Source organism: Tinamus guttatus, unplaced genomic scaffold (genome assembly GCF_059628265.1).
Source record: "Tinamus guttatus ecotype Peru unplaced genomic scaffold, ASM5962826v1 Tinamus_guttatus_pri_ptg001150l, whole genome shotgun sequence".
Lineage (NCBI taxonomy): Eukaryota > Metazoa > Chordata > Aves > Tinamiformes > Tinamidae > Tinamus > Tinamus guttatus.
Genome location: NW_028289684.1, coordinates 3,567,117 through 3,593,549, shown reverse-complemented (window position 1 = coordinate 3,593,549; position 26,433 = coordinate 3,567,117). Strand labels below are relative to the sequence as shown.

General features: G+C 50.6%; 1 protein-coding gene and 1 pseudogene across 1 annotated transcript in view; both read right to left on the bottom strand.

Moving 5' to 3' along the window:
- LOC148590703 (uncharacterized) overlaps positions 1-12,355 on the bottom strand; it is a 36,204-nt gene extending 23,849 nt beyond the window's left edge. The window contains exons 1-9 of the mRNA XM_088538726.1: positions 12,284-12,355; positions 11,784-11,906; positions 11,056-11,217; positions 10,552-10,674; positions 8,160-8,171; positions 5,792-5,875; positions 4,885-5,046; positions 4,381-4,503; positions 1,984-1,995 (exon numbers count right to left, since the gene is read on the bottom strand). Of these exons, the coding sequence (XP_088394852.1) occupies positions 1,984-1,995; positions 4,381-4,503; positions 4,885-5,046; positions 5,792-5,875; positions 8,160-8,171; positions 10,552-10,674; positions 11,056-11,217; positions 11,784-11,906; positions 12,284-12,355 (873 nt within the window). The remainder of the gene's footprint in view (positions 1-1,983; positions 1,996-4,380; positions 4,504-4,884; positions 5,047-5,791; positions 5,876-8,159; positions 8,172-10,551; positions 10,675-11,055; positions 11,218-11,783; positions 11,907-12,283) is intronic.
- An 8,137-nt stretch (positions 12,356-20,492) lies between these two features.
- On the bottom strand, positions 20,493-25,010 carry LOC104571080 (perilipin-3-like; annotated as a pseudogene).
- Positions 25,011-26,433: the final 1,423 nt, after the last annotated feature.

Genomic DNA, 26,433 nt, shown 5'->3' with positions numbered 1-26,433 from the left:
CTCCGGCCTCCCGCCATGCCTGTCACTCTCCCTCCCCTGCGCACTCCCACAGCCCACAGCAGCCCCACACAGTTGCTGGCTCCCACGCTGAGCCCTCTCTGCAGCCCGGTACACACCTCGGCCCTCTTCTCCTCTGTTCTCCCTAGTCCATCTCTATTTCGGACATCAGCACGGGGAATGTTCTCCATGCTTCGTTCCAAAACTTTTTCCACGAGCTGCGACCTTTGCTGGCTCCAATGGCTCCAGCAGCACCCAGCTCTGTTGGCCGTGGCCGCTCGCCTCACGAGTGACCCCAGACTCACAATGGCGCATTGTCGCATGGCCGCTTTTGCGCGCCACCGCCCGTCCTGGCAGGCCCCCTCGGGCTGGCCTGCAGCTCGGCCTGCCTTCGCCTTGCCAAGGGGCCTTGTCGGCTCCGTGCCGGTCTTCCCCGGGTGGAGGCTGGTGCAGCCCTTGGAGGAGAGGCCTTGGGGATCAGTTTGCACATACAGCAGATCTTCATGAGCATTTTTAAAGCTCGCTTTGTACCAAAGATGTACCTCCCTCTGCCTCAGTGATGGGACAGATGGATGCCATTTGTAATGGGCTGGACTGGACGTGTCCATCCAGACGAGTGTTATGACCCTGGCTCTTTGGTGCGTCCCTTTCCTCACATGATGTTTCCATAGGGAACGTGGAAGGGGAGGCTGCTGAAAGACTTTGGCTGCTTAATCCCTTCTAAGCAAGTATTCCATCAATAATGAGTGCTCTGCATGGGCCTAGGTGCTCTCCAGCAAGATGCAGAGTAAGAAGTGAACAACCGTCCTCCCTGTGACACCACAGTGGTAGGATTCTTATGAGAACCACCAAGGCTTCTTAGGTGCCATATACTGGCAAGCCATTTGTTGGACAAAAGGTGTCATCTATTGTACGCTGAGCACATGCTATTTGTGATTTGCGTGACCGGAGCAGTCTCTCCATACTGCTGAACTGCAGGCAGAAAGCACCTAGGCTGGGGGGGATTGTTGCCTTTAATCTGCTGCTCAAGTGTGTACTGGGAAGTACAGCGTCGCCGTGATGTTTGTTACTACTGCTTGTTCCCTGCTTTATGTTGCCTGATTCCTCAACACAGTGTGGCCAGGTAATGAAGAGGTCTCTATTTAAATAACTATTTTGGACAAGGTGTCGTTGTACTGTGGCGCTCATAGCGATAGAATCTTAGGGTGCCTTAGGGCAGGCAGAAGCAAAATGGGGCTGAGGCAGGCAGTAGACAATGGCATGTAGGCTAAGTCCACCGGCAGCTATGAAAACACTGATGCTGCGGAATCTCTGGCTCAGGAAGCCCTAAGCCCCGGAGTGCAACTACTGCAGCTTGCTTCGAGAGTGACGTGTGTCCCGCCTACACGCATACACGCACATGGAGCTGGGGCTAGAGTGGGGAATGGAATTACCCTTGCGGGAGTTCTCCATCCACCAAGTCTCTGCACAGTTGAAATACATTCAGCTAGCTCGCTCTGCCGCCGCATTTACGGTGGACATTCAGCTGCTGCCATAGAAATGCTTCAGGTGAACTCTGAAGCAGAGCAGGCTTGCCTCCACTGACACCCTAATGGAGGGATGGGAAGCGAGCGCAGGAGTACATGTGTGAGTGCAAGTGGTGGGAGCAGCCTTGCCTGCCCGGGTTCTGGCTACATAGCCCAGGCCTGCCCCAATGCCCTCGCCTCGAGAAAAGGCGCTCTGGAGCCCTTGCCGCACGTAGGCTGCTTGAAGAGAAGCTTTGGCTCGTCTGCCTCGCGACCTGGGCACAAGGTCTCGCGCAGCTCTCAAAGCACTTGCCGGTCCCTTTCATGAAAAGGTGTAAATCACCAGAGCAGCACAGGAACACAAGAACATCCCCACAGTGCTTGGAAGTAACATCTTTATTCTGTGCCCCGGTAATGCCCTCTGTCAGCATTCACGTTGCTCCGGCTTGTCTGTCACCAGCTTTACACGCATCGGTCTCACCCGGGCTCCGCTCTGGGAAGGGCACTTTGGAGCTGTTGGAGGGACGGGCTGCCTGCAATAGTGCTGCACAATGGAGGGGAAAGGGTCTTGTGTGCTCCCTGGCCTCGCTTTTGGTTGGATATCCAGCAGTGCAGAAGGAGGTCTTGTTGCAGGTGGCGAGGGGAAAGCGAGAAGTTTCTGCATGCCTTTGGGTGTGCTCTGAGCAAGATACTCAGAGCTTTGGTGGATGGATGGGAGCAGATGAGCTGAATGTTTCTCTGCATATTCTGGAGACTCTGCCTCATCCTCTGAAAGCATGGTCATTCCAGGGACCATGATGGGAGGGAGCTTTGTTCTTGGTTGACTCTCCACCAGCTTGCCAGTAGCAGTAGTCCTTCCTTCTGGTTTTGGAGAGACCTGTCCCAGATTGCTCCCATTCTCATCTCTCCAGTTGAGCTCTTTTGCCACCTGCCTTCTGCAACGCACGTCTCTATCTCGTGCAGGCAGAGGCCGAACATGCAGCTCTTCTAGCCGGTCCACGGGGCCACTCTGCACGGTGCTTTCTTCTGCCCTGTCCTTCAAGGGTCTTGCCTTGGTAAACCTTTCATTTTTCACCTTCTGCTTCTTCTTCAGGGTTTCCAGAGCCTCATGGACAAAGTTCTCCGCATACACTTTCAATTCAGAGCGGAGCTGCTGAATTTTGCAAATTGCTTTGGCAATGCTACTGTCCCCTTCCAGTGCGCTCCTGTCTTGGTATATCTCAGCAGCATTTTGGAAGGGTGGCAACACCAGGAGGCTCGTGGCTTCTTGTGCCTGCTCTTCAGAGGCTCCTGATGATCCTTCTTCTTCCATGACCTGGCTCAAGGAAGGTGCCTGGGGTGGCTGCAGCTGTCTCTGAGAAAGAGTCTTCACGGGCAGCTTCAGGATCTCCAAAAACTTGCAGTGGAAGCGATACTCAAACTGAGACGCTACAAACCGTTTCAAGGTGGCTGCAATGCTCTTAGCGGCATCTCTGGTGATTTTGTCCAAAGACGGCAGAGAAGCTGCTCCGTCATGCCTAGGAAACTCATCTTGCCTCGCTCTGCTTTCACCCAGTGTGCCTTCTGGAGCGGCTCCGGCAACAATGCACTGCTGCCTGCGCCTGGCCAGCAGCGTGAGCTCAGAGGTGTTTGATGTCCTGTATGCCCCTCGCTTCCGCAGGTGATCCGAAAGGCTTGCTGCCATCTCTCTAGCTGCCTGCCACACTTCCTCCCAGAGATCTGGAGGAGGCGTCTCTGAAAGCCCGACCCTTCCTCCCGTATCAAACAACCTTCCGCGGATCATCAGGGGAGCCCTACTTAAAATGTGGACTGACTGCTCCAGCTCTTTCACCCTCTGCAGCACTTTCTCCACCATGCTCTCGGCCAGCTCCTGAACTTCTGTCAGCCTTTTCCAGTTCAAGGTGGTGCGGGCTTTAGCGGGCCTTTCCTCCTTTGAGCACTTCTGAAACAGAAAGCAGGAGGACCTGTTGAGTGAACCGTGAACAGACTGAAGAGAGGGGGTGGAGGAGACTGACTTACTGGATTGAACTCTTGGCCCCGGCCTTGCCTGCGGTGGGCGTTGGAGGCTTGACTGTCACAGGTGTTGTGGTGCTGGCTGCCATTGGCCCTGTGGTCTTGATTGCCTTGGGGGTTGTGGTCTAGGCTCCCGTGGTTGTTGTCTTCTTGACTGCCATGGTGCTTGTGTTCATGGCTGCCATGGGTGTTCTTTTCTTGGCTGCCATTGGTGGTAATTTCTTGGCTGCCACGGGCGTTCTGATCCTGCCTGCCACGGGTGTTGCGTTCGTGGCTACCACGGGTGTTGTGTTGGTGGCTGCCACAGGTTTTGTGTTCTTCACTGCCACAGGTGTTGTGGTCTTGGCTGCCATTGGTGCTTTGTTCTTGGCTGCCATTGGTGGTGTGTTCTTGGCTGCCACGGGTGCCATGGTCTTGGCTGCCACGGGTGCTGTGGTCTTGGCTGCCACGGGTGCCATGGTCTTGGCTGCCACGGGTGTTGCCTGCTTGGCTCCCGTGACACCTCTGCCTGTTATCGGAGGCTTGTTGGCACCTTGTCCAGACCTGAATGTGAAGAATGCTCATTTTATGAGTAGGAACAAGGAGTGCTTGACCCTGGAGTTCCCTGCATTGTCATGCCTTCTGAGAAGCCGTTGCCCATGGTGGGGAAGCAGGGGGCAGGAAAGAAGGGCCTCTCTCAGCACTTGGAGGGCACTCAGGGACGACTTTCCCACCCGTGCCCAAATCCCACACCCTGCATCAGCTGCTCAGCACGGACCTACGCAGTCCTTTCCGTGCCACAAGAGCAGGCACACCAGCGCAGCCTTCCCCGCTTCTTCAGGTCATGCCTTCCTGGGAGAAGTGAAACCTCAACCCCCTGCACCACAAAAGGTACCTGTGAACCCTGAGGTTTAGGATCGTGTTCCCGCCCTTCTGTTTTCTCAAGCTCTATCTTGAGCGTCGTCAGGTACTGCCTGTACTGGTTGAATTCACGCAGGCTGCAAACAACCTATGGCGAGATGAGGGGAGAAATCACCCAGCACTTGTGCTGCTCATGCGCAGCCTGCATTGGCAGGAGGAGCGCTAGCCCAGCAGCAGCTGCTCCTGTGCGCCCGGGCCCTGCCCGGTGTCAGGGAGTCCGGCTCCCAGCACCCAGTGCGGAGTCGTGCTCCTCGCTGCGCCCCCTGGCCACGCGCCCACTGCTGTGGCAGCGCCGCACAGCCTGGGAAGTGCAGATGGGAATGCCCAGAGTGAGCTTTGGGCTCCTCCTGCCCCCGCAGCAGGGAAAGCAGCCCCGCGCCCTCCACCTGCAAGGACCGGCTGCAGCAAGCGCTCTGGCAACCTCCCCCTCCTGTGGCAACTCTACTTCTCACCCGCATGGACACCCTACTTTGCCATCCTTGGTGATGAAACCTTCTCTCCTCAGCCTACGCAGGTTGTCTTTGCGATTGTAGTATTTCCGCAAATGGGGGTCATGCAGGCTGTTGTACTCATTCCCCAGCAAGTGACAGTACGGATCTCCAAGATCAAAGTGACCGGCCGGCCGGTGAAGCTGTAAGATACATCGCGCATGGGAAGATCAGGGTAGGGTGGCTGAGGAAAGAGACAAAGACGCTTTGCAGCTTTGTCAGCTCATAGGGTAGCGCTCTCCAGGCTCAGGGATTTAGGGTCATTCCTGGCTCAGCACATAGCTCGCCTCTAAGCTAGGGGGAATCGTACCCAAAGGAAAGCTTATTCTACTTGGGAGAGTTCAGCCGAGGAGAATCCCCCAGCTCCACAGCTCCCGTCTTGTGGCTGTCTCTAGAGGGATACCTGACACGTTTCCCCAATAGAGAAGCCTTGCCATTTACAACTGTGTACAGACAGAGCGCAAGAGAAGTGAAAACTCTCCTAGAGAGTCTCCCAGGTTCTGTATGAGCATCGCTGGCCTTGCTGCTAGGACACTGCGCCCTGGCCGCCTTGCTGCCTGCTGCGCGCCGGGCCCCATGGAACACTTCTCCAGTGCCACACAGCAGGCTGCCACTGGCTCTGCAAGCTCATGCATGGGCAGAGACCCACATTGCAACCTGCTCTCCCAACTCCTGCACACGACCTGGGGCCTCCTCCTGGCAGCTCCTGCCTTCTCTCAGTGCACAAACCATCTGTTCCCTGTCACACTAAGGACTGCAGCTCCCACTGACACCAGGATATCCCATTGCTTGGATGGAGGAATGTCCCTCTTGCATTATGCTCTGCGTGTCCAGCAAGAAAAGGAGGAGGAAGAGGGGATTCTTCTGACCCCTTCCAGCTGCTTTTACCTTTACACCCAGCTTGGTCCGGTGAAAGACTGTGCTTGAGCCCGGCTCCACGGGGATCTTGACACCAAGCGGCAAGTTCAGCAGCTCAGTAGAATCTCTGAGCTGCTGTCTTCGGCGCCCAGGCTGGAAAGAAAGAGGTGCTCATGGGCTTTTGGAGCGCAGGCTCCACAGCCTTCCTGCACAGCAGCTTCCAGAAGTGCAACTTGAAAGCCGCAGGCAAGGAGAATGCCAAGAATGGCCTATTCCCGAGACATGCTCTGCTCCTCTGGTCACTTGCCTACAACTCCAGCCCCTTTACCCAGCCCTGACGTCCTTGCACAGCACTCTCTGGCCTGTGGAGCTGGACTCCAGCAGCGGCAGAGAGACACAGTTCCCCAAGAGCCTCCTCCGGCCTCCCGCCATGCCTGTCACTCTCCCTCCCCTGCGCACTCCCACAGCCCACAGCAGCCCCACACAGTTGCTGGCTCCCACGCTGAGCCCTCTCTGCAGCCCGGTACACACCTCGGCCCTCTTCTCCTCTGTTCTCCCTAGTCCATCTCTATTTCGGACATCAGCACGGGGAATGTTCTCCATGCTTCGTTCCAAAACTTTTTCCACGAGCTGCGACCTTTGCTGGCTCCAATGGCTCCAGCAGCACCCAGCTCTGTTGGCCGTGGCCGCTCACCTCACGAGTGACCCCAGACTCACAATGGCGCATTGTCGCATGGCCGCTTTTGCGCGCCACCGCCCGTCCTGGCAGGCCCCCTCGGGCTGGCCTGCAGCTCGGCCTGCCTTCGCCTTGCCAAGGGGCCTTGTCGGCTCCGTGCCGGTCTTCCCCGGGTGGAGGCTGGTGCAGCCCTTGGAGGAGAGGCCTTGGGGATCAGTTTGCACATACAGCAGATCTTCATGAGCATTTTTAAAGCTCGCTTTGTACCAAAGATGTACCTCCCTCTGCCTCAGTGATGGGACAGATGGATGCCATTTGTAATGGGCTGGACTGGACGTGTCCATCCAGACGAGTGTTATGACCCTGGCTCTTTGGTGCGTCCCTTTCCTCACATGATGTTTCCATAGGGAACGTGGAAGGGGAGGCTGCTGAAAGACTTTGGCTGCTTAATCCCTTCTAAGCAAGTATTCCATCAATAATGAGTGCTCTGCATGGGCCTAGGTGCTCTCCAGCAAGATGCAGAGTAAGAAGTGAACAACCGTCCTCCCTGTGACACCACAGTGGTAGGATTCTTATGAGAACCACCAAGGCTTCTTAGGTGCCATATACTGGCAAGCCATTTGTTGGACAAAAGGTGTCATCTATTGTACGCTGAGCACATGCTATTTGTGATTTGCGTGACCGGAGCAGTCTCTCCATACTGCTGAACTGCAGGCAGAAAGCACCTAGGCTGGGGGGGATTGTTGCCTTTAATCTGCTGCTCAAGTGTGTACTGGGAAGTACAGCGTCGCCGTGATGTTTGTTACTACTGCTTGTTCCCTGCTTTATGTTGCCTGATTCCTCAACACAGTGTGGCCAGGTAATGAAGAGGTCTCTATTTAAATAACTATTTTGGACAAGGTGTCGTTGTACTGTGGCGCTCATAGCGATAGAATCTTAGGGTGCCTTAGGGCAGGCAGAAGCAAAATGGGGCTGAGGCAGGCAGTAGACAATGGCATGTAGGCTAAGTCCACCGGCAGCTATGAAAACACTGATGCTGCGGAATCTCTGGCTCAGGAAGCCCTAAGCCCCGGAGTGCAACTACTGCAGCTTGCTTCGAGAGTGACGTGTGTCCCGCCTACACGCATACACGCACATGGAGCTGGGGCTAGAGTGGGGAATGGAATTACCCTTGCGGGAGTTCTCCATCCACCAAGTCTCTGCACAGTTGAAATACATTCAGCTAGCTCGCTCTGCCGCCGCATTTACGGTGGACATTCAGCTGCTGCCATAGAAATGCTTCAGGTGAACTCTGAAGCAGAGCAGGCTTGCCTCCACTGACACCCTAATGGAGGGATGGGAAGCGAGCGCAGGAGTACATGTGTGAGTGCAAGTGGTGGGAGCAGCCTTGCCTGCCCGGATTCTGGCTACATAGCCCAGGCCTGCCCCAATGCCCTCGCCTCGAGAAAAGGCGCTCTGGAGCCCTTGCCGCACGTAGGCTGCTTGAAGAGAAGCTTTGGCTCGTCTGCCTCGCGACCTGGCCACAAGGTCTCGCGCAGCTCTCAAAGCACTTGCCGGTCCCTTTCATGAAAAGGTGTAAATCACCAGAGCAGCACAGGAACACAAGAACATCCCCACAGTGCTTGGAAGTAACATCTTTATTCTGTGCCCCGGTAATGCCCTCTGTCAGCATTCACGTTGCTCCGGCTTGTCTGTCACCAGCTTTACACGCATCGGTCTCACCCGGGCTCCGCTCTGGGAAGGGCACTTTGGAGCTGTTGGAGGGACGGGCTGCCTGCAATAGTGCTGCACAATGGAGGGGAAAGGGTCTTGTGTGCTCCCTGGCCTCGCTTTTGGTTGGATATCCAGCAGTGCAGAAGGAGGTCTTGTTGCAGGTGGCGAGGGGAAAGCGAGAAGTTTCTGCATGCCTTTGGGTGTGCTCTGAGCAAGATACTCAGAGCTTTGGTGGATGGATGGGAGCAGATGAGCTGAATGTTTCTCTGCATATTCTGGAGACTCTGCCTCATCCTCTGAAAGCATGGTCATTCCAGGGACCATGATGGGAGGGAGCTTTGTTCTTGGTTGACTCTCCACCAGCTTGCCAGTAGCAGTAGTCCTTCCTTCTGGTTTTGGAGAGACCTGTCCCAGATTGCTCCCATTCTCATCTCTCCAGTTGAGCTCTTTTGCCACCTGCCTTCTGCAACGCACGTCTCTATCTCGTGCAGGCAGAGGCCGAACATGCAGCTCTTCTAGCCGGTCCACGGGGCCACTCTGCACGGTGCTTTCTTCTGCCCTGTCCTTCAAGGGTCTTGCCTTGGTAAACCTTTCGTTTTTCACTTTCTGCTTCTTCTTCAGGGTTTCCAGAGCCTCATGGACAAAGTTCTCCGCATACACTTTCAATTCAGAGCGGAGCTGCTGAATTTTGCAAATTGCTTTGGCAATGCTACTGTCCCCTTCCAGTGCGCTCCTGTCTTGGTATATCTCAGCAGCATTTTGGAAGGGTGGCAACACCAGGAGGCTCGTGGCTTCTTGTGCCTGCTCTTCAGAGGCTCCTGATGATCCTTCTTCTTCCATGACCTGGCTCAAAGAAGGTGCCTGGGGTGGCTGCAGCTGTCTCTGAGAAAGAGTCTTCACGGGCAGCTTCAGGATCTCCAAAAACTTGCAGTGGAAGCGATACTCAAACTGAGACGCTACAAACCGTTTCAAGGTGGCTGCAATGCTCTTAGCGGCATCTCTGGTGATTTTGTCCAAAGACGGCAGAGAAGCTGCTCCGTCATGCCTAGGAAACTCATCTTGCCTCGCTCTGCTTTCACCCAGTGTGCCTTCTGGAGTGGCTCCGGCAACAATGCACTGCTGCCTGCGCCTGGCCAGCAGCGTGAGCTCAGAGGTGTTTGATGTCCTGTATGCCCCTCGCTTCCGCAGGTGATCCGAAAGGCTTGCTGCCATCTCTCTAGCTGCCTGCCACACTTCCTCCCAGAGATCTGGAGGAGGCGTCTCTGAAAGCCCGACCCTTCCTCCCGTATCAAACAACCTTCCGCGGATCATCAGGGGAGCCCTGCTTAAAATGTGGACTGACTGCTCCAGCTCTTTCACCCTCTGCAGCACTTTCTCCACCATGCTCTCTGCCAGCTCCTGAACTTCTGTCAGCCTTTTCCAGTTCAAGGTGGTGCGGGCTTTAGCGGGCCTTTCCTCCTTTGAGCACTTCTGAAACAGAAAGCAGGAGGACCTGTTGAGTGAACCGTTAACAGACTGAAGAGAGGGGGTGGAGGAGGCTGACTTACTGGCTTGAACTCTTGGCCCCGGCCTTGCCTGCGGTGGGCGTTGGAGGCTTGACTGTCACAGGTGTTGTGGTGCTGGCTGCCATTGGCCCTGTGGTCTTGATTGCCTTGGGGGTTGTGGTCTAGGCTCCTGTGGTTGTTGTCTTCTTGACTGCCATGGTGCTTGTGTTCATGGCTGCCATGGGTGTTCTTTTCTTGGCTGCCGTTGGTGGCAATTTCTTGGCTGCCACGGGCGTTCTGATCCTGCCTGCCACGGGTGTTGCGTTCGTGGCTACCACGGGTGTTGTGTTGGTGGCTGCCACAGGTTTTGTGTTCTTCACTGCCACAGGTGTTGTGGTCTTGGCTGCCATTGGTGCTTTGTTCTTGGCTGCCATTGGTGGTGTGTTCTTGGCTGCCACGGGTGCCATGGTCTTGGCTGCCACGGGTGCTGTGGTCTTGGCTGCCACGGGTGCCATGGTCTTGGCTGCCACGGGTGTTGCCTGCTTGGCTCCCGTGACACCTCTGCCTGTTATCGGAGGCTTGTTGGCACCTTGTCCAGACCTGAATGTGAAGAATGCTCATTTTATGAGTAGGAACAAGGAGTGCTTGACCCTGGAGTTCCCTGCATTGTCATGCCTTCTGAGAAGCCGTTGCCCATGGTAGGGAAGCAGGGGGCAGGAAAGAAGGGCCTCTCTCAGCACTTGGAGGGCACTCAGGGACGACTTTCTCACCCATGCCCAAATCCCCTGCATCAGCTGCTCAGCACGGACCTACGCAGTCCTTTCCGTGCCACAAGAGCAGGCACACCAGCTCAGCCTTCCCCGCTTCTTCAGGTCATGCCTTCCTGGGAGAAGTGAAACCTCAACCCCCTGCACCACAAAAGGTACCTGTGAACCCTGAGGTTTAGGATCGTGTTCCCGCCCTTCTGTTTTCTCAAGCTCTATCTTGAGCGTCGTCAGGTACTGCCTGTACTGGTTGAATTCACGCAGGCTGCAAACAACCTATGGCGAGATGAGGGGAGAAATCACCCAGCACTTGTGCTGCTCATGCGCAGCCTGCCTTGGCGGGAGGAGCGCTAGCCCAGTGGCAGCTGCTCCCGCGTGCCCAGGCCCTGCCCGGTGTCAGGGAGTCCGGCTCCCAGCACCCAGTGCGGAGTCGTGCTCCTTGCTGCGCCCCCTGGCCACGCGCCCACTGCTGTGGCAGCGCCGCACAGCCTGGGAAGTGCAGATGGGAATGCCCAGAGTGAGCTTTGGGCTCCTCCTGCCCCCGCAGCAGGGAAAGCGGCCCCTCGCCCGCCACCTGCAAGGACCGGCTGCAGCAAGCGCTCTGGCAACCTCCCCCTCCTTCGGCAACTCTACTTCTCACCCGCATGGACACCCTACTTTGCCATCCTTGGTGATGAAACCTTCTCTCCTCAGCCTACGCAGGTTGTCTTTGCGGTTGTAGTATTTCTGCAAATGAGGGTCATGCAGGCTGTTGTACTCATTCCCCAGCAAGTGACAGTACGGATCTCCAAGATCAAAGTGACCGGCCGGCCGGTGAAGCTGTAAGATACATCGCGCATGGGAAGATCAGGGTAGGGTGGCTGAGGAAAAAGACAAAGACGCTTTGCAGCTTTGTCAGCTCATAGGGTAGCGCTCTCCAGGCTCAGGGATTTAGGGTCATTCCTGGCTCAGCACATAGCTCGCCTCTAAGCTAGGGGGAATCGTACCCAAAGGAAAGCTTATTCTACTTGGGAGAGTTCAGCCGAGGAGAATCCCCCAGCTCCACAGCTCCCGTCTTGTGGCTTGTGGGCCCCGTGGAACACTTCTCCAGTGCCACACAGCAGGCTGCCACTGGCTCTGCAAGCTCATGCATGGGCAGAGACCCACATTGCAACCTGCTCTCCCAACTCCTGCAAACGACCTGGGGCCTCCTCCTGGCAGCTCCTGCCTTCTCTCAGTGCACAAACCATCTGTTCCCTGTCACACTAAGGACTGCAGCTCCCACTGACACCAGGATATCCCACTGCTTGGATGGAGGAATGTCCCTCTTGCAGCATGCTCTGCGTGTCCAGCAAGAAAAGGAGGAGGAAGAGGGGATTCTTCTGACCCCTTCCAGCTGCTTTTACCTTTACACCCAGCTTGGTCCGGTGGAAGACTGTGCTTGAGCCCGGCTCCACGGGGATCTTGACACCAAGCGGCAAGTTCAGCAGCTCAGTAGAATCTCTGAGCTGCTGTCTTCGGCGCCCGGGCTGGAAAGACAGAGGCGCTCATGGGCTTTTGAAGCACAGGCTCCACAGCCTTCCTGCACAGCAGCTTCCAGAAGTGCACCTTGAAAGCCACAGGCAAGGAGAGTGCCAAGAGTGCCCTATTCCCCAGCCATGCTCTGCTCCTCCGGTCACTTGCCTACAACTCCAGCCCCTTTACCCAGCCCTGACGTCCTTGCACAGCACTCTCTGGCCTGCAGAGCTGGACTCCAGCAGCGGCAAAGAGACACAGTTCCCCAAGAGCTCCTCCGGCCTCCCCCTATGCCTGTCACTCTCCCTCCCCTGCGCACTCCCACAGCCCACAGCAGCCCCACACAGTTGCTGGCTCCCACGCTGAGCCCTCTCTGCAGTCCAGTACACACCTCGGCCCTCTTCTCCTCTGTTCTCGCGAGTCCATCTCTATTTTGGACATCAGCACGGAGAATGTTCTCCATGCTTCGTTCCAAAACTTTTTCCACGAGCTGCGACCTTCGCTGGCTCCAATGGCTCCAGCAGCACCCAGCTCTGCTGGCCGCGGCCGCTCGCCTCACGAGTGACCCCAGTCTCACAATAGCGCATTGTCGCATGGCCGCTTTTGCGCGCCACCGCCCATCCTGGCAGGCCCCCTCAGGCTGGCCTGCAGGCCCGGCCTGCCCTCGCCTTGCCAAGGGGCCTTGCCGGCTCCGTGCCGGTCTTACCTAGGCGCAGCCTTGCGCAGCCCTTGGAGGAGAGGCCTTGGAGCTCAGTTTGCACAGACAGCAGATCTTCTTGAGCATTTTTAAAGCTCGCTTTGTACCAGAGATGTACCTCCCTCTGCCTCAGTGATGGGGGGCACATTGCTGCCATTTGTAGTGGGCTGGACTGGACATGTCCGTCCAGATGGGTGCTCTGACCGTGGGTTTTTGGCCCAGCCCTTTCCCCACATGATGTTACCAAAGGGAACATGGAAAGAGAGGCTGTTGAAAGTCTTTGGCTGCTTAATCCCTTCTAAACAAGTATTTTGTCAATAAGTGGTACTCTGCATGGGCCTAGATGCTCTCTAGGAAGAACTACAGTAACAAGGGAAGAAACATCCTTCCTGTGACATGTGGTAGGATTCTTAGGAGGGCCACCAGGGCTTCTTAGGTGTCCTATACTGGCAAGCCATTTGTTGGACAAAAGGTGTCATCTGTTGTATGCTGAGCACATGCTATTTGTGGTTTGTGTGACCAGGGCAGTCTCTCCATACCGCTGAACTCGAGAGAAGGGGCAACTCCCCTGGAGAGTCTCCCAGGTTCTGTAGGAGCATCCCTGGCCACCTTGCTGCCTGCTGCACACTGGGCATGGGCTGGAAAGACAGAACAGTGTGGCTATATTCCAACCATCGTGGAAGTGGCAACTTTCTCTTACCCCAAGCAAGCTGCAGTAATGCCATAATTTCTGTTAGGCCCTATGTTTTCGTCTAAATTCCCCTGTCTTGAGCACTTTTCCTACAGGAACAACTCATCCTGGATTTCATCTCTAATCTTGTGGAGGAAAAGTAGGTGATCAGGAATAGTCAGCATGGACTCACTAAGAGGAAACTAAACCTATAGCCTTCTATAATAGAATGGCCAGCTGGGTAAATGACGGTAGAGCTGTATATGCTGTCCACCTTGACTTCAAGAATGCTTTTGATACTGTCTTCTAGAACATCCTCCTAGGTAAGTTCAGGAAGTATGGGTTAGATGAATGGACAGTGATGTGGATTGAGAACTGGTTTAATAGCAGAGCTCAGAGGCTTGTAATCAATTATGTGGAAACTGTTTGGAGGTCTGCAGCTAGTCAACACCGGCAGAGGTCAGTACCGGGTCTAATATTGTTCAATTTACTGATCAATGACCTCAATAAAGGAATAGAGTGCAGTCTCAGCACGTTTGCTAATGGTACCAAACTTGAGAAGTGACTGATACCCCAGAGGGCTGTGCTGCCATTCAGAGGGACCTGGACAGCCTGGATAGATGGGTAGAGAAGAACCTCATAAAGTTCAAGAAGGGCAAGTTCGGGGTCCTGAGGAGGAATAACACCATACAGCAGTACAAGCTGAGGACCGAATTGCTAGACAGGAGCTCTGCAAAGAAGGACCTGGGAGTCATGGTGAACTACAGATGGACCTGAGCCAGGAATGCACACTTGCAGCCAAGAGGGTCAATGGCACCCTGACCTGCATCAGGAAGACTGTTGCCACAGGTCAAGGGAGGTGATCCTCCCCTTCTACTCAACCCTGGTGAGCCTACATCTGGAGTCCACTTCTGGGCTTCTCAGTACAGGAAGAACATGGAGCTACTGGAGAGCCCAGGAAATGACCATAAAGATAAGGGGACTAGAGCATCCCTCATATGAGGATAGACTGAGAGAGCAGGGTCTGCTGAGCCTGGAGAAGGCTGAGGGAGAATTTTATCAGCATGTATATAGAGATAACAAAGAATGGGGCCAGACCCTTCTCAGTGGTGCCAAAGACAGCAGAAGAAGCAACAGGCCCCAATTGAAATACTGAAGGAAGTGTTATCCGCCTGAATTTGATGAAATACTTCTCAACTGTAAGGGTGAGAGAGCACTGGAACCAGTTGCCTAGAGAGGTTGCGGAGTTTCCTTCTTTGGAGATATTCAAAACACACCTGAACATGATCCAGCTACAATCCCACTACCAAACAAATGTTGAAAAAATAGGGAATTCAGAAATTACACCTGTAAATATAAGGTTTATCAGACATTAGAAACAGAGTGTAGTTCTTGCCCTGTAAAAACTGATTGGAAACAGCTCCCTTTTTTTGGAAGAGCAAGAAAAGCAATTTTAGATTTTCAAAGTGTCTGTCTAATATCCACTGTTGCATGTGTCTTGCTTATCTCCTCTTGCTGATCCTCAGTGGATAAGGGGATGCAATCTGTGTGATGCAGTGTCTGTTCATCCCTTGCTGATGTGTCTGTCTGGATCCCTTCATCCTCATTGTGGAACTGAACCATGAGTCCAGAGTCCATGAAGACTTTATGCTTTGTAATAGTTTGCCCACTAGAGGAGTGGGTATAAAGCAGGGAAGGTCAGATCCTAGATGGTTCTGAATATTTCTGAGCTCCCTTGAGGACTAGAGGGAGTTCAGGGTGTTAGCAGCCTCCAGGGATGGCTCAGCATCATGCTGGACTAAGGAACCAAGGGTCTTTAATGCTTTTTGCATTGCAGAATAACTCAAGCAGTACAGCATTTCTTGAGGAAGGCAGGCAAAAGTGTACAGGGTAGCTGTGTGCACTATAGTAGCTACAGATAGACATGTTTCTGGACACTGCTGTACAGGGACAGCACAAGCACGCCAACAGACTTGTGTGGAGTACTGAGTGCTTGAACGTGGGATCTGTTGCCTTCTCCATGGAAACAGAGGGGTAAAAAGACAGCTAGGAGTTGAGGTTGCACCACTGAGAAGAGTCTGGGCTTTGCCTTGCACTGAAACAGTTAAACAACTTCATGGATTACATGCATCTGCTACTCTTAAGCAAAATGTCTAGTTTACTCTCCTCTCTCAGCACTTTACATCTGTTCTCCCACTCCTGCGGCCTTTGCATGGGATCCTAGCCTAGGTCACCATAGACTGTTCCCTGTTCAGGTCCTTCAGACCTCCTGCAAGTTCCAGACTTCACAAGTGCATCACAAACCTGGTCTCTCCACTACTTACCTTTTCCCACGCTGGCCTGACTTTTTCCCCCAGTACCTGTATCTATTCCTCCTCCCCTACACTTCCCATCTCCAACTCCCCACCCTCTGGTTTCTCTCTGCCCTGTCCTTCAGCTCTTTCCCTTCTGTCCTCTTCTTCCATGCTCAAATTCCACCCAGACTGAACTCCTCTCTGAACAGTGCTTTTCTGCTGTTCTCAATTTTCTCTTCTCCAGCCCCTTTGAGCACTCCTCCCTCACAAACTAAGTTCTCTTAATTAATTCCAGTCCCATTTGCAAGCTGCCATAGGGGCCCTTTCCTAGGACATCTTGAGCAGAAAAATTTGCCAGGCGTTAAGATGCCTTTGCTGCCTGCCTCAACTCTTGACCAGCAGTCCTTGTGCACTCCACTAAGAAGGCAATAAGCTAATTAATAAGTACCTGGTTAACAGCAAGGTCAGAGCTTGCTTCCATGATCCCCAGATGCTGAACTCAAGCAGTAGGCAGCTGATACCTCTTGCCCACCACAGAGCTCCATGAGTAAGGACAAAACTAATAATTGAAGAAATTTGCAATAAAAGCAGACTGATGAACTTTGCAAAAATGCCCAAAGGGAAAGGGCAGTATTAGGGATGGACAGGAACCTGACACGCTCCCTGAGCTTACAAAGGATTTAACACAAATGGACAAAAAGAAACCATCAGTGCTGAGGATGGCACCCAAAAATAAATATAAAAACCACCATGTCAGCATTCAGCTTGTTGATTACCTAGCCTCCACCTTCACTACAGAAGAATCTCAAGGCATTTCTGCATCCAAATAAATATGAGAATCAAAAGGAGACTAGAAGTCAATACTGCTAACTGATTTTCCATTACCACCGGATAATGGAAATGCCACAAGTGCCTATGTCCAGAAAGCACCACAACCAGGGTAATTATTTACTGGCTGTAGTCTGTTCATGGAAGGTACCTTGCCTTGTTTGCAGCAAATAAGTACAGCTGAGTTACTGCTCAGGCCAGATGCCTGCACCCTCAGAGGCATCAGGGGGTTTTGAACAAGCCACACGGCATGAATCAAGCATAAACTTGTGGCAATCTGAAGGCGCTTATTGACCCCCTTTCCTACTCTGCAAGCACAGCGGGAAGATGTCTGTAAGGGACAAGGCCCAAGCTCATCATTCCTAGCCATAACTAGTCTGGTGAGAGTTTTACCCTCCTTGGTACACTGAACAAATCTCAATGCTTCCCTAAAACTTTTGAAGTCAAATGCAGGAGAAAATACAGGAACATTCACTCAGCTTGCCCTTCCCAAGCAGGGCTTTAGGAGCTGCCCTGAAGAGGTCTGTTTTGTCTGTTGCAAGCCATAGGAATTCTAGCAGTACTGCAGGAGAGCCACAAAATCATGCAGATGCTAAGCTGCCCATCACAAGGGCCAGCACAGGCAATACAAGGGAGATCCTAACAGAATCACAGAATGGCTGAGGTTGGAAGGGACCTCTAGAGATCATCTAGTCCAAATCCCCTGCTCAAGCAGGAACACCTAGTGCACGTGGCACAGGGTGGCATCCAGGCAGATTCGGAAGATCTCCAGAGGAGACTCCACAACCTCTCTGAGCAGGCTGTTCCACTGCTCTGTCACCCTCACAGTAGAGAAGTTCTTCATATGGAGATGAAACTTCCAGTGTTTTAATTTATACCCATTACCTCTCATCTTTAACAATATTCACAGCTTAAGTTTTCATCTGCTAGCAAATGGAGAAAGACCCAAGAGTAGAGTGGCTAGAGAAGCATAAGTCTATGGCTCCTTTAGCTTACAAAATGGATGTAGAGCAGCCAGGAGAGAAAGGAATATACTGTTTCTGCTTTGTTCTCTTGGACTTTTCTCAAAGGAAATAAAGAGCTCAAAAAAATAAATGCTGTGGAAGGCTCTCCCCAAAGCACCTATTTTATTCAGACACAAAACCTGAACTATGACTATGCAATAGAGCTTTGACTTCTGCAGTTTTACTTCCCCGTAATATCTGATAGTCAGCAATTCTGTACAGGATACACTGCGTAAATGAGGCAAGGTGGGAGCAGGGGCAAACAAAGGCAAGGAGTGCTGTCTTGCTATCTGGTAGCCATGAACCCTCAACAGGCAATTCTCACAAATATTCAAAACATGATTTAGCTGGGAAAAGATAGAATTACAGATTTGAAAAAGTCAAGGTCTTAAAAAAACACACACACACACACACACACCACTGTTCTTTTTTTTTTTCCCCTTTCCCCTGATATTTGGGAACTCATAGCTGTAAAAACATGCCTGAGGGGAATTTCTCTGCACTCTAACTGAACAGAAGGAATTACTCTGCTAAGCAAACATGATCATTGTTAGCGTAAGAGGTCATATTCATGAATAGTTATGGTTTAGTAGTCCAGATTTTCCCTTTATAAACCAAAACATCCAAAACCATTCTCCATGAAAGAAGAAAAAAAACCCAGCCTTCAGAGTGATTCACCTTCTCCCAGGAGGAATAGAACTGAGCACCAGGCTTCCAGGGTAAGGGTCACCATTAGTGTTTATAGGAAATAAATTTAAGCAGTCAGTTAGAATACGCCTCAGTGATCCTTAAGTAGGAGAAATCATGATTTGCTAGGCTATGCATAGTATCAGTATGATATGCTGCTATGGTAAATCAATACAGAGCATGGAAATACACAATTATTCCCTAAAAAGCACTTCTATCCAAGTGAGTTTAAACAAGGCTCAGCCGCTAAGGTAGCAAGGCACAGCTTGGCTACCAAAGGAGAGAAATTGCAGCAAATTTCCTACTAAGTAGTAGGACTATTTCTGAGACTGCTTACAGTTAGCACCCCACTTCCTCCCCTGCAAGTTCAGCTATGAAGTGAGTTCAGCTATGAGTGAAGCTGCTTTCCCTTACGTTCTTTGCCAGAAAGGAACTGCTTGGCAGTGATCAGAGATCATACGAGGAGAGACAACCCCTGCAGTTTCCCTTACATCAGATCTCAGCAATAGCTTGGAGTAGCAATCATCATCAGCTTATTTTGTCTTCAGTGAGACCTAGCGGCTACACAGGAGAGCCTGGGCTGTTATCTGATAGTCTCTGAAGTGCTATGCGCAATGAAGTAGGCCCTCAAGCTTTTCCTCAGCACGGGATCACATTGTATCAATGGACTAACAACATAAGACTGAAGGCCACATAAACCTGCCATGGTACAGGGTCAAGCCATTGCACACAGTAACGTGGAAACAGAAATGTAGTTGGAGCAGTAGCCAGCTCTACTAAAAGAATAGTTCTTCCTCTAAACCCATAATTATTTCCCCCACAAGAGGACCTTGGCCCCAGCCTGTTACTTTCTTGGCTGCAGCCTGTTATTCTCTTGATGTTTAAAAATAAAGTTAGCTTACTTCTCTGGCATTAAATCTGGATGAATCGGTATGCAGATTCCGATCTAAGCATCACCACCACCAGATCCAACCCCAAGAGCAATCAGATTAGCATAATCGGATTCCACTTCTTTCCTGAAGAAAAGCAAATACAACTGTTGGTGTTATGTCAGTTCTGCATTCCCAATTGCTCTAGCCTCCTCAGCTATTCCATAGTCTGCTGAATCTGGATAAAAGGAAGGGGGAAAGCAAGCTGTTTGGAAGATCAATAAGCTGGACACCCAAAGAGTTCTTCACTGAACTGGAGCATCTACTGGCCAGAAGATGGTGCTAACAGAACTAACACCAGCAAGTACTTATCACCTATGCTCTATTGACTTAACATACTAGTGAGTCCACCTCTTTCTTAGGCAGCCAGTCCAGCAATCCCCTCTCCAGCCATAGATCTTAAGTCTTCACCAGGTAGCAGACAAATTGTAAGAATTAAGCCTAAGAGGCCAAGTTACAAGGGCTGCCAGAATCCTGAAAGCTCACCACAGATTTTCAAATTGCCTGGAAGCAGAGAGATACATTCCTGCTACCAGACCTAGAAATGAGAAAGAATGATAGCTCATCCTCTCCCAGGCTAGTACCAAAGCTCACCAGCTGTGCTCCTTATTACTCCACTGCTGGCTGAGCAGTTCTCACATTCCTGACTGCAGTATCCCAGTATCAAGATACATTACCCAAGCCACTTGACACCTGAATACTTGATAGCTACAAGTTTTGTGATGAACTAATTTTGTGCAACCTCATTACTAAAGGCAGGGTCTGAAAGTTTCAGAGAGACACATGTGCACTACTACCAGTTTTTCATGGCACCAATGCACTGCTGCCCAAGACGAGTATGTTCAGGGTCTGCATAACAGAGCTAGGCAAAACTGCAGGCTTGCTCCTTGGGCACAAGGAGCCTGACCTCTACTTGCATTGCCCAGAACCAAGGAGTGAAGTTAGTACCTGCTCTGACTCCAAACCTATAAAAATTTCAACTCAAAGGCATCTTAGGAGTTTGAAGATGATTGCTTAGAGACTTCTGAAGCTATTCTTAAGCCCTTGTTCACATACAGCAACAGTTCTTGTGCAGAACAAGGCAGTATCACCTAGGTAATTGGAAAATGCAGTTAGAGTACATCACATCTGTTCACATCACATTCACATCTGTTGAAGAATACTTACTCTCTGGAATAGAGGCTGCAAAAAATGGAGGGTAAGCTTTTCTGCATACAGTAGTACTATTTTAAACAGTTATAACCTTGTACAAGCAACTTACAGAAACTGAACAGTAGCTAATGAGTTTAGATCAAAAATAGTCATTGTGCTGAACAGACACACATCTAGACACATCAGTGAGGGGAGCTATCAGCTTGCTAGAGAGGTGGAAGCATTGGATGTTTCAGCTATCTTACTCCTAGACTGAGCTGCTCCTACTCCTTATTGGATTTACAGCCATTCAGGAAGTGTGGCCCTGCTACTGCACCTCCCTCAGGAGGTCTTAAGACTTCATATTTCATCACTACAGAAGGGTCCCACCAGCCAAGAGAGGCATGTTGTTCTTCAGATAGTCCAGCAGCTCCTCCATGTACTCCTGGATCACGGCCAGCTTCGTCTGGTTCAAGATGCTACTAGACAAGTCCTGAAAGGAGCTCGCTGCTGCAAAAGCAGCATGAAGCTCCTCTAGGATACTAAGAGATTGTTTCATCTTATTCTAAAGGCTTGAAGAAAGGTCTCGGATTGCAGATACTATTTTACAGCAGGTAATCTGCAGCTGATGTGTGATACTGCATGCCTTGAGTAGGGCCATAGGCTCCATCTCCTGTAGTAAGGCAGAAAGGAGAAGATCAAGGAGCAAGTTACTTCAACAAATCAAGCAGAAGAGTCAATCAGATCTCTCTGCTTCCCTCTCCATTTGGATACCTCTGCCTTTGGAGAGCTTGCATCTCCACTCTTTGGGGCACTTCCTATTCCAGTCCACATCTGGCATAGTTTCTCTTGCCCTTCCTGAAGCTCTTGATTAAATCCTTGCTTAAAACACTTCAATTTACAGTAGGGAAAAAAAAATCAGTATGCCTCAAGACAGAAGCCTGCTGGTCATTAACACAGCTGTGACTGTCAGAGTGAGGTGGAGACCAAGCCATTCATTTGCCCCCTTCCCACCCTCCAACAGGGAGGCAAGGCACTACCTACCAGTTCAATGATGCAGTGAAGCTGTGCAAGGGCCTCCCACATGCCCTGCCGGGCCCACTTCATTTTATCAGTTGAGTGCAGGTAGGCAAACTGGCAGAGTTCAGAGAGAGACACCAACTTTGTGCCAACATAGGCACAAAGTACCTATGCTTTTCCTGCTGGTGCTCCACAGACATTATGTCAGCACCCTCCCCAGAGGCTGCCAGTTTGGCTGAGGAGAAAGACAATGCCAGTAAGTGTTTGAGTAAAGAATATGGTCAATGAAAAACTAAACAAGTTTCAGGAGATCTTGAACTAGGTAGCCTCCAACATAATACTTCCTATTAGTTCTTAAACCCATTTCAAGGATTAAATAACAAAGTTAGGAACACCTTCTTGATGAACCTTATTAGAAAAGCAGGCACAGGCACTACTTTCTGATCTCGTTCCTCATCTTCAATAGGCAGGCTGCTGTCATCTCCTGTTTCCTCCAGCACAGCTTCTGCTGTCCTCACAGCCATCTGACACTCTGGAGTCTTTAACTGTTGGCACATTGCTGTTCACCGCTGATCTGGCAGCCTCCATGTCACTCTGAAGAGCTTCCTTGGTTACATCTATCACTTCCATCACTTTGCTGCTCGCAGCATCCTTTGCATCAGTCACTTTGGATGACATCAACTCTTTTGTGTCAGAGAGAACCTTTGGAAATAGGCTAGTGTCAGATAACTGCAGTGCGACACAGCCCACTGCCTCATCTTACTCTGGTTCTGCTAAGAGAACTTGCTTCATGCACTCAAACTTGTATCACAAAAGAATTTGTAGTATTTCTATACATCCTTGTAAAGACAACTCCCTCTCTCTCCATCCAAGAGAATCATAGCCCATAGACCCATAGAAAACCCATAGACTTGGGTTTTCTAATATTTCATCCTCCAAATCCTGTTTTTCCAAGCATGCTGCCTTCCAGGGACCCAGGGTAAGAATTCCCACTCAGGCAGATACAAGCTGTGCAACAAATCCATCTTATGTCAAAATGCATTGTTTCCCCCTGCTGCTTGGTCATGAACTAAGTCTGTTCACTTTGAGAATACCAAGCACCCACTTGCACTAGCAATACTCCCAGCTGCAGCTTGTTTAGTTCTTGGCCAGACAGGTGCCTAGCTCTGTTTCTGCCCTAGCCTCCATATTGCAGGGGTCTGGAACCACAGAGGAAACAGGAAGGAGCCCTCTCTGGACCTGGAATTAACCCAGGTTTGTCACATAAGCTGTTTTGTCAGACTCTTGTCATTAGAATCAGCCCCTCTCTCTCCCCATGAGGTTTAAAAAAATAAATAATAATAAAAATAATAAAAACCTCTTCCCACATGCTGAATGTCTTTTTGGAAAGAGAGCCAAAGAGAACAGGACCATTAATAGTGACATCCCTCCAAGTGGAGGTTTTTCTTACAGCCTTCACCATCGTTAAAGCTATAAGCCTGGCAAGATCAGTTTTAGCATAGTCGACACCCACATCAACTCCTGTTCCTGCAGGAAGAGAGGGTCCGGTGTAGTCAGAACTGGCCGCACACAGCTAGTTGTGGCTTCAGTCATGCTCCTCACTCCTTGCTCTGCTGCCTCACACACAGATTTGATTTAGGGGTGGCTCTCCTTGGTGTAGGCAAACTGTAGAAACCATACCACATGCAGACCTGACCAAGGTCAGGTTAGCCACCACAGTTACAGTGCCCTGTGTGGGGTAAAGACGGGAGGGGAAGAATAAAAAAAGCCATGAGGCTTCCAAGCCCGAGAGTGCTTTCTATGCAGCCCTGTACTAAAGCTTTGCCTTCTGCCTGTTCAAGTAACCTGGCCTTGTTGAAGGAGGACAAGCCATAGCTTGTATATTCACTTAATCTGCAACTCACTGAAGAAACAAGCTATGAAACACTGTTGATATGTATGTCTGGTCCATACCGGGAAGGTTTTTCCTAGTACAAAGGTATCCAAAGGACAGATAAGCATTGACAGCCTCATTACTACTACAATCTTATCCAACTCTACTTCATTTGGCATAGTATTTATCAATTCCAGCAAAGGCTTTAGCAAACCATGATCATGCTCCTGTGCCAGGTGCTCTAGGTGACCCTGCGTGTGCAGGAGGGTTGGACTAGATGATCTCTAGAGGTCCTTTCCAACCTTAATGATTCTATGATTCTATGTGGGTGTTAAGATGGCAGACTCCACACAAGTCAGCAAGACACACCTGCAGCTCATTATGGCCAAGTTAATGAGGCTTTGGAGAACCTGAGCCATGAGATCTATTCCATGGTAAAATTGCCCAGGCTCTTAGAGCTAGAGAGGCATCAGTTCTAACAACAACAAAACAAAAGCTGGTTTTGCTGCTTCTTCCCCCCCACCACCCCGCCCCAGGGTCTTCAGGCCTGCACTTCTGGCTGCTCCACCACTCACTTCCAGAGAAGCCGCAGAATCCAGGCTGAGCAGAGGAGATTTCTCCTTCAGGCAGGTTTAGTTCCCCCTAGCCACTTCCTCACTCCTGCACTCAGAACTGTTGTGCCAGTTACAACTCACAAGGCATAGCTACCTGCAGCTCCCCTTCCTTCAGCTCTAGGAGACTCTTAACAGCTTCCTCCTCAGCAGGCAGAGGACATTGCAGCTGAAATAGGGTCACAAGTGCTATAGTATAGGCAGCAAGAGAGGCAGAGCAGCTTGGGGAATATTTCCCTCTGATCTTGCTAGGAAAAGAAGCTCCCTTGGTAGCTGCTAATTGAAGACTTCCAAACTGGACTTTTCCCTTACTAAAGGGGCTTCTCCAGTGGTGATCTGGGCCACTTGCAGACCCACCTAAGTTCTGTGTGGTCCCCAATGCAGGAAAAATGGAAATGGAAAAAAAAAATTGAAAAATTTTTTCAATTGAGTAGACTTCCTTATGAGCTCTTTACTGAGTAGTCCAGTCCCTCAGTGCTGGGAGTCCAAAGCCTGTTCTCAGACAGCTCACAATATAAAATTCCTGATTGGGTCAGACCAGAGCAATGTGAGATGTTATCTAGGGAGAGCATTCCCATGCCTGGCCGCCTATCATAATCCATTCCTTTCCATTCTCTAGCACCTCTGATCCCTGTAGTAGAAAAATTAGGTTGTTGCCACTTAACTCCCAACATTTATGGACCTGTCATTCATGACTATCTAATCTTCTACCACGATGATACTGTCTGCCTGTAACATGCACTGGCAGTAAACTCCAGAAATTTGCAGTCTGCTGTGTACTTTTCTGCTATCTATTCTAATAGCTGCAACTGGTGGTTCATGGGCTTAATCACCTGCAGATAGCCTTTGGTTAGCTTTTCACTGGCAGCTGAAACAGCACCTGAAGATCTCCTCCTGTCTTACTAGAGGTAGCCTTGAATGCTGGACTACTGTACTCTAGTGACAAGTCTGTTGAAAGCTGCTTTCCATGACAATGGGTACAGCCCTAGTTTTGCCTAGCTGGGGAGGATGAGTCAGTTCCTTGTGTAGCTGAGAAGCACCTTGTGGTGCTTGCCCTTCACAAGTGATACCAGTGGGACGTCTACCTGCAGTTCTGCTCCACGTCACCTACATCATCATCATGGTAGCTGAGTCTGATGAGGGACCAGTGAAACAGGTTTAGTAATGAAGACATAGATTGATTGGGGAAGAGGAGATAACCAACTCCAATGGATTGTGACTTCTTACAGGATCTCTTGTTCCTTCTTAGAATATATCTGAGCCAGGAGTCAAATTGCTATTGTCCAGCCCTCCCTGTGTCCCTGGCTCTTCTGAAGAGACTCACTCATCTGTCAGAAACATGCATGGTGCAACAGAAGTGAAGACCTTGGCCATGTCTGCTGTGGAGCAGATGGTTCTGATCAGGCTTGAAACTGAGAGTGAGTAGTCTGTGGCCTCAGAAACTTCTCATGCGTGAGCTAGTAAATTAAGACTTACGGTCTGGTGATGACTAATACAGTCAAGAAATCAAGTACTAAGTATCTCTTCACCTGTTGATGTGGGGAGACATGCTGGTAGGATGTCAAAAATCTAGATCTATTAACATACTCACTTTCAAATGCATTTTATTTCTGGTTTCCTTGTTGTTTTAACAGTGAAGGAAAAATATTTACCTGGGACAAAAAGCCAGGACAGGCTTTTTGGGACAGGACAAGCTGCCAAACCTGCAAAAAACAGATGAAAAGGTAACAGTTTATGGTGAAGCCAGGTGAACTTACTTGTCTTGCCGGTTCTGGGCTGAGAGAAGAGCAAGGTTCCTTTCCTTCTTCCACCAGGTGTCTTGTGAGCCATTCATAACTGGCTTCAATATTGATGCTTTCTGAACCATTTCCCAGCAAACAACATGACTGTACAAAATGCTGTTCTACAAAAGTAGGTACATTCTGTCCTCTGACCTCTCTCTAGGTTCTCTCTGGTACCAAAGAGCTGGTATCACCCAGCATGACTTATGCTGAAGATGTCATCCAGCATGAGTGATGCTGAAGATACTGCAAATGGAGTGGCAGAGTTGGAAGCAGCCAGGGAGGTTGTTCAGAGAGTCCTGGAGACTGCCAGATCCATGATGATCAGGCAGGGCATAGCAATAGATTGCAGGCCAGGCAAGGTTGCTGGCAGAAGTGTACAAGCTGTGCCAGATTAGTCAGATCACTATTTTCCCATCACAGATGAGGAACTAGGTCAGAAAACACTTGGATGAGGCAGATCTACAAACAAGATCTTCCTAGGTTTTTCTGCACTTTAGAGGGGTAGCATGAGTGTGTGTGGTATGTAGTTCTTTTTTTTCCAACGGAACTTGTGGTCTCGGTGGAGAGGACTAAACCGGCTACTGTCCAGCAGCAGTTAGACCATCAAGGCTATTTCATACAACTGAGTTGCTTGCCCACTCATCTGAATCAAAAAGCTTGCCAGTGCTTCCTAGCCCAAGTGAGGCAAATCAAGATGGTCATGCAAGAGGCTTTCTCACAGTTGCATGAGTTCATTGAGCTGGTAGGAACCATCTCCTATCTCCAAGTACTTTGTCTTGAGGTTACTTGCTGTAAAGCAGTCTTCTTTACTCTCTGTGATCACTGACAGGATCTTTGTCTTACAAACTGGCTGGGGTAATCACAAGTCTTGCTGCTATAGTAGTTCATTTTTGTCTTCACTTTCCTGTCATACTCCAGATTGATTGTGTCAAGCAGGGTATTGATCAGAACCTTCAAAATGGGCAGGAAAAGCTGCACCAGATGTGGATGATGTGGAACAAGAGCAGCCAAAA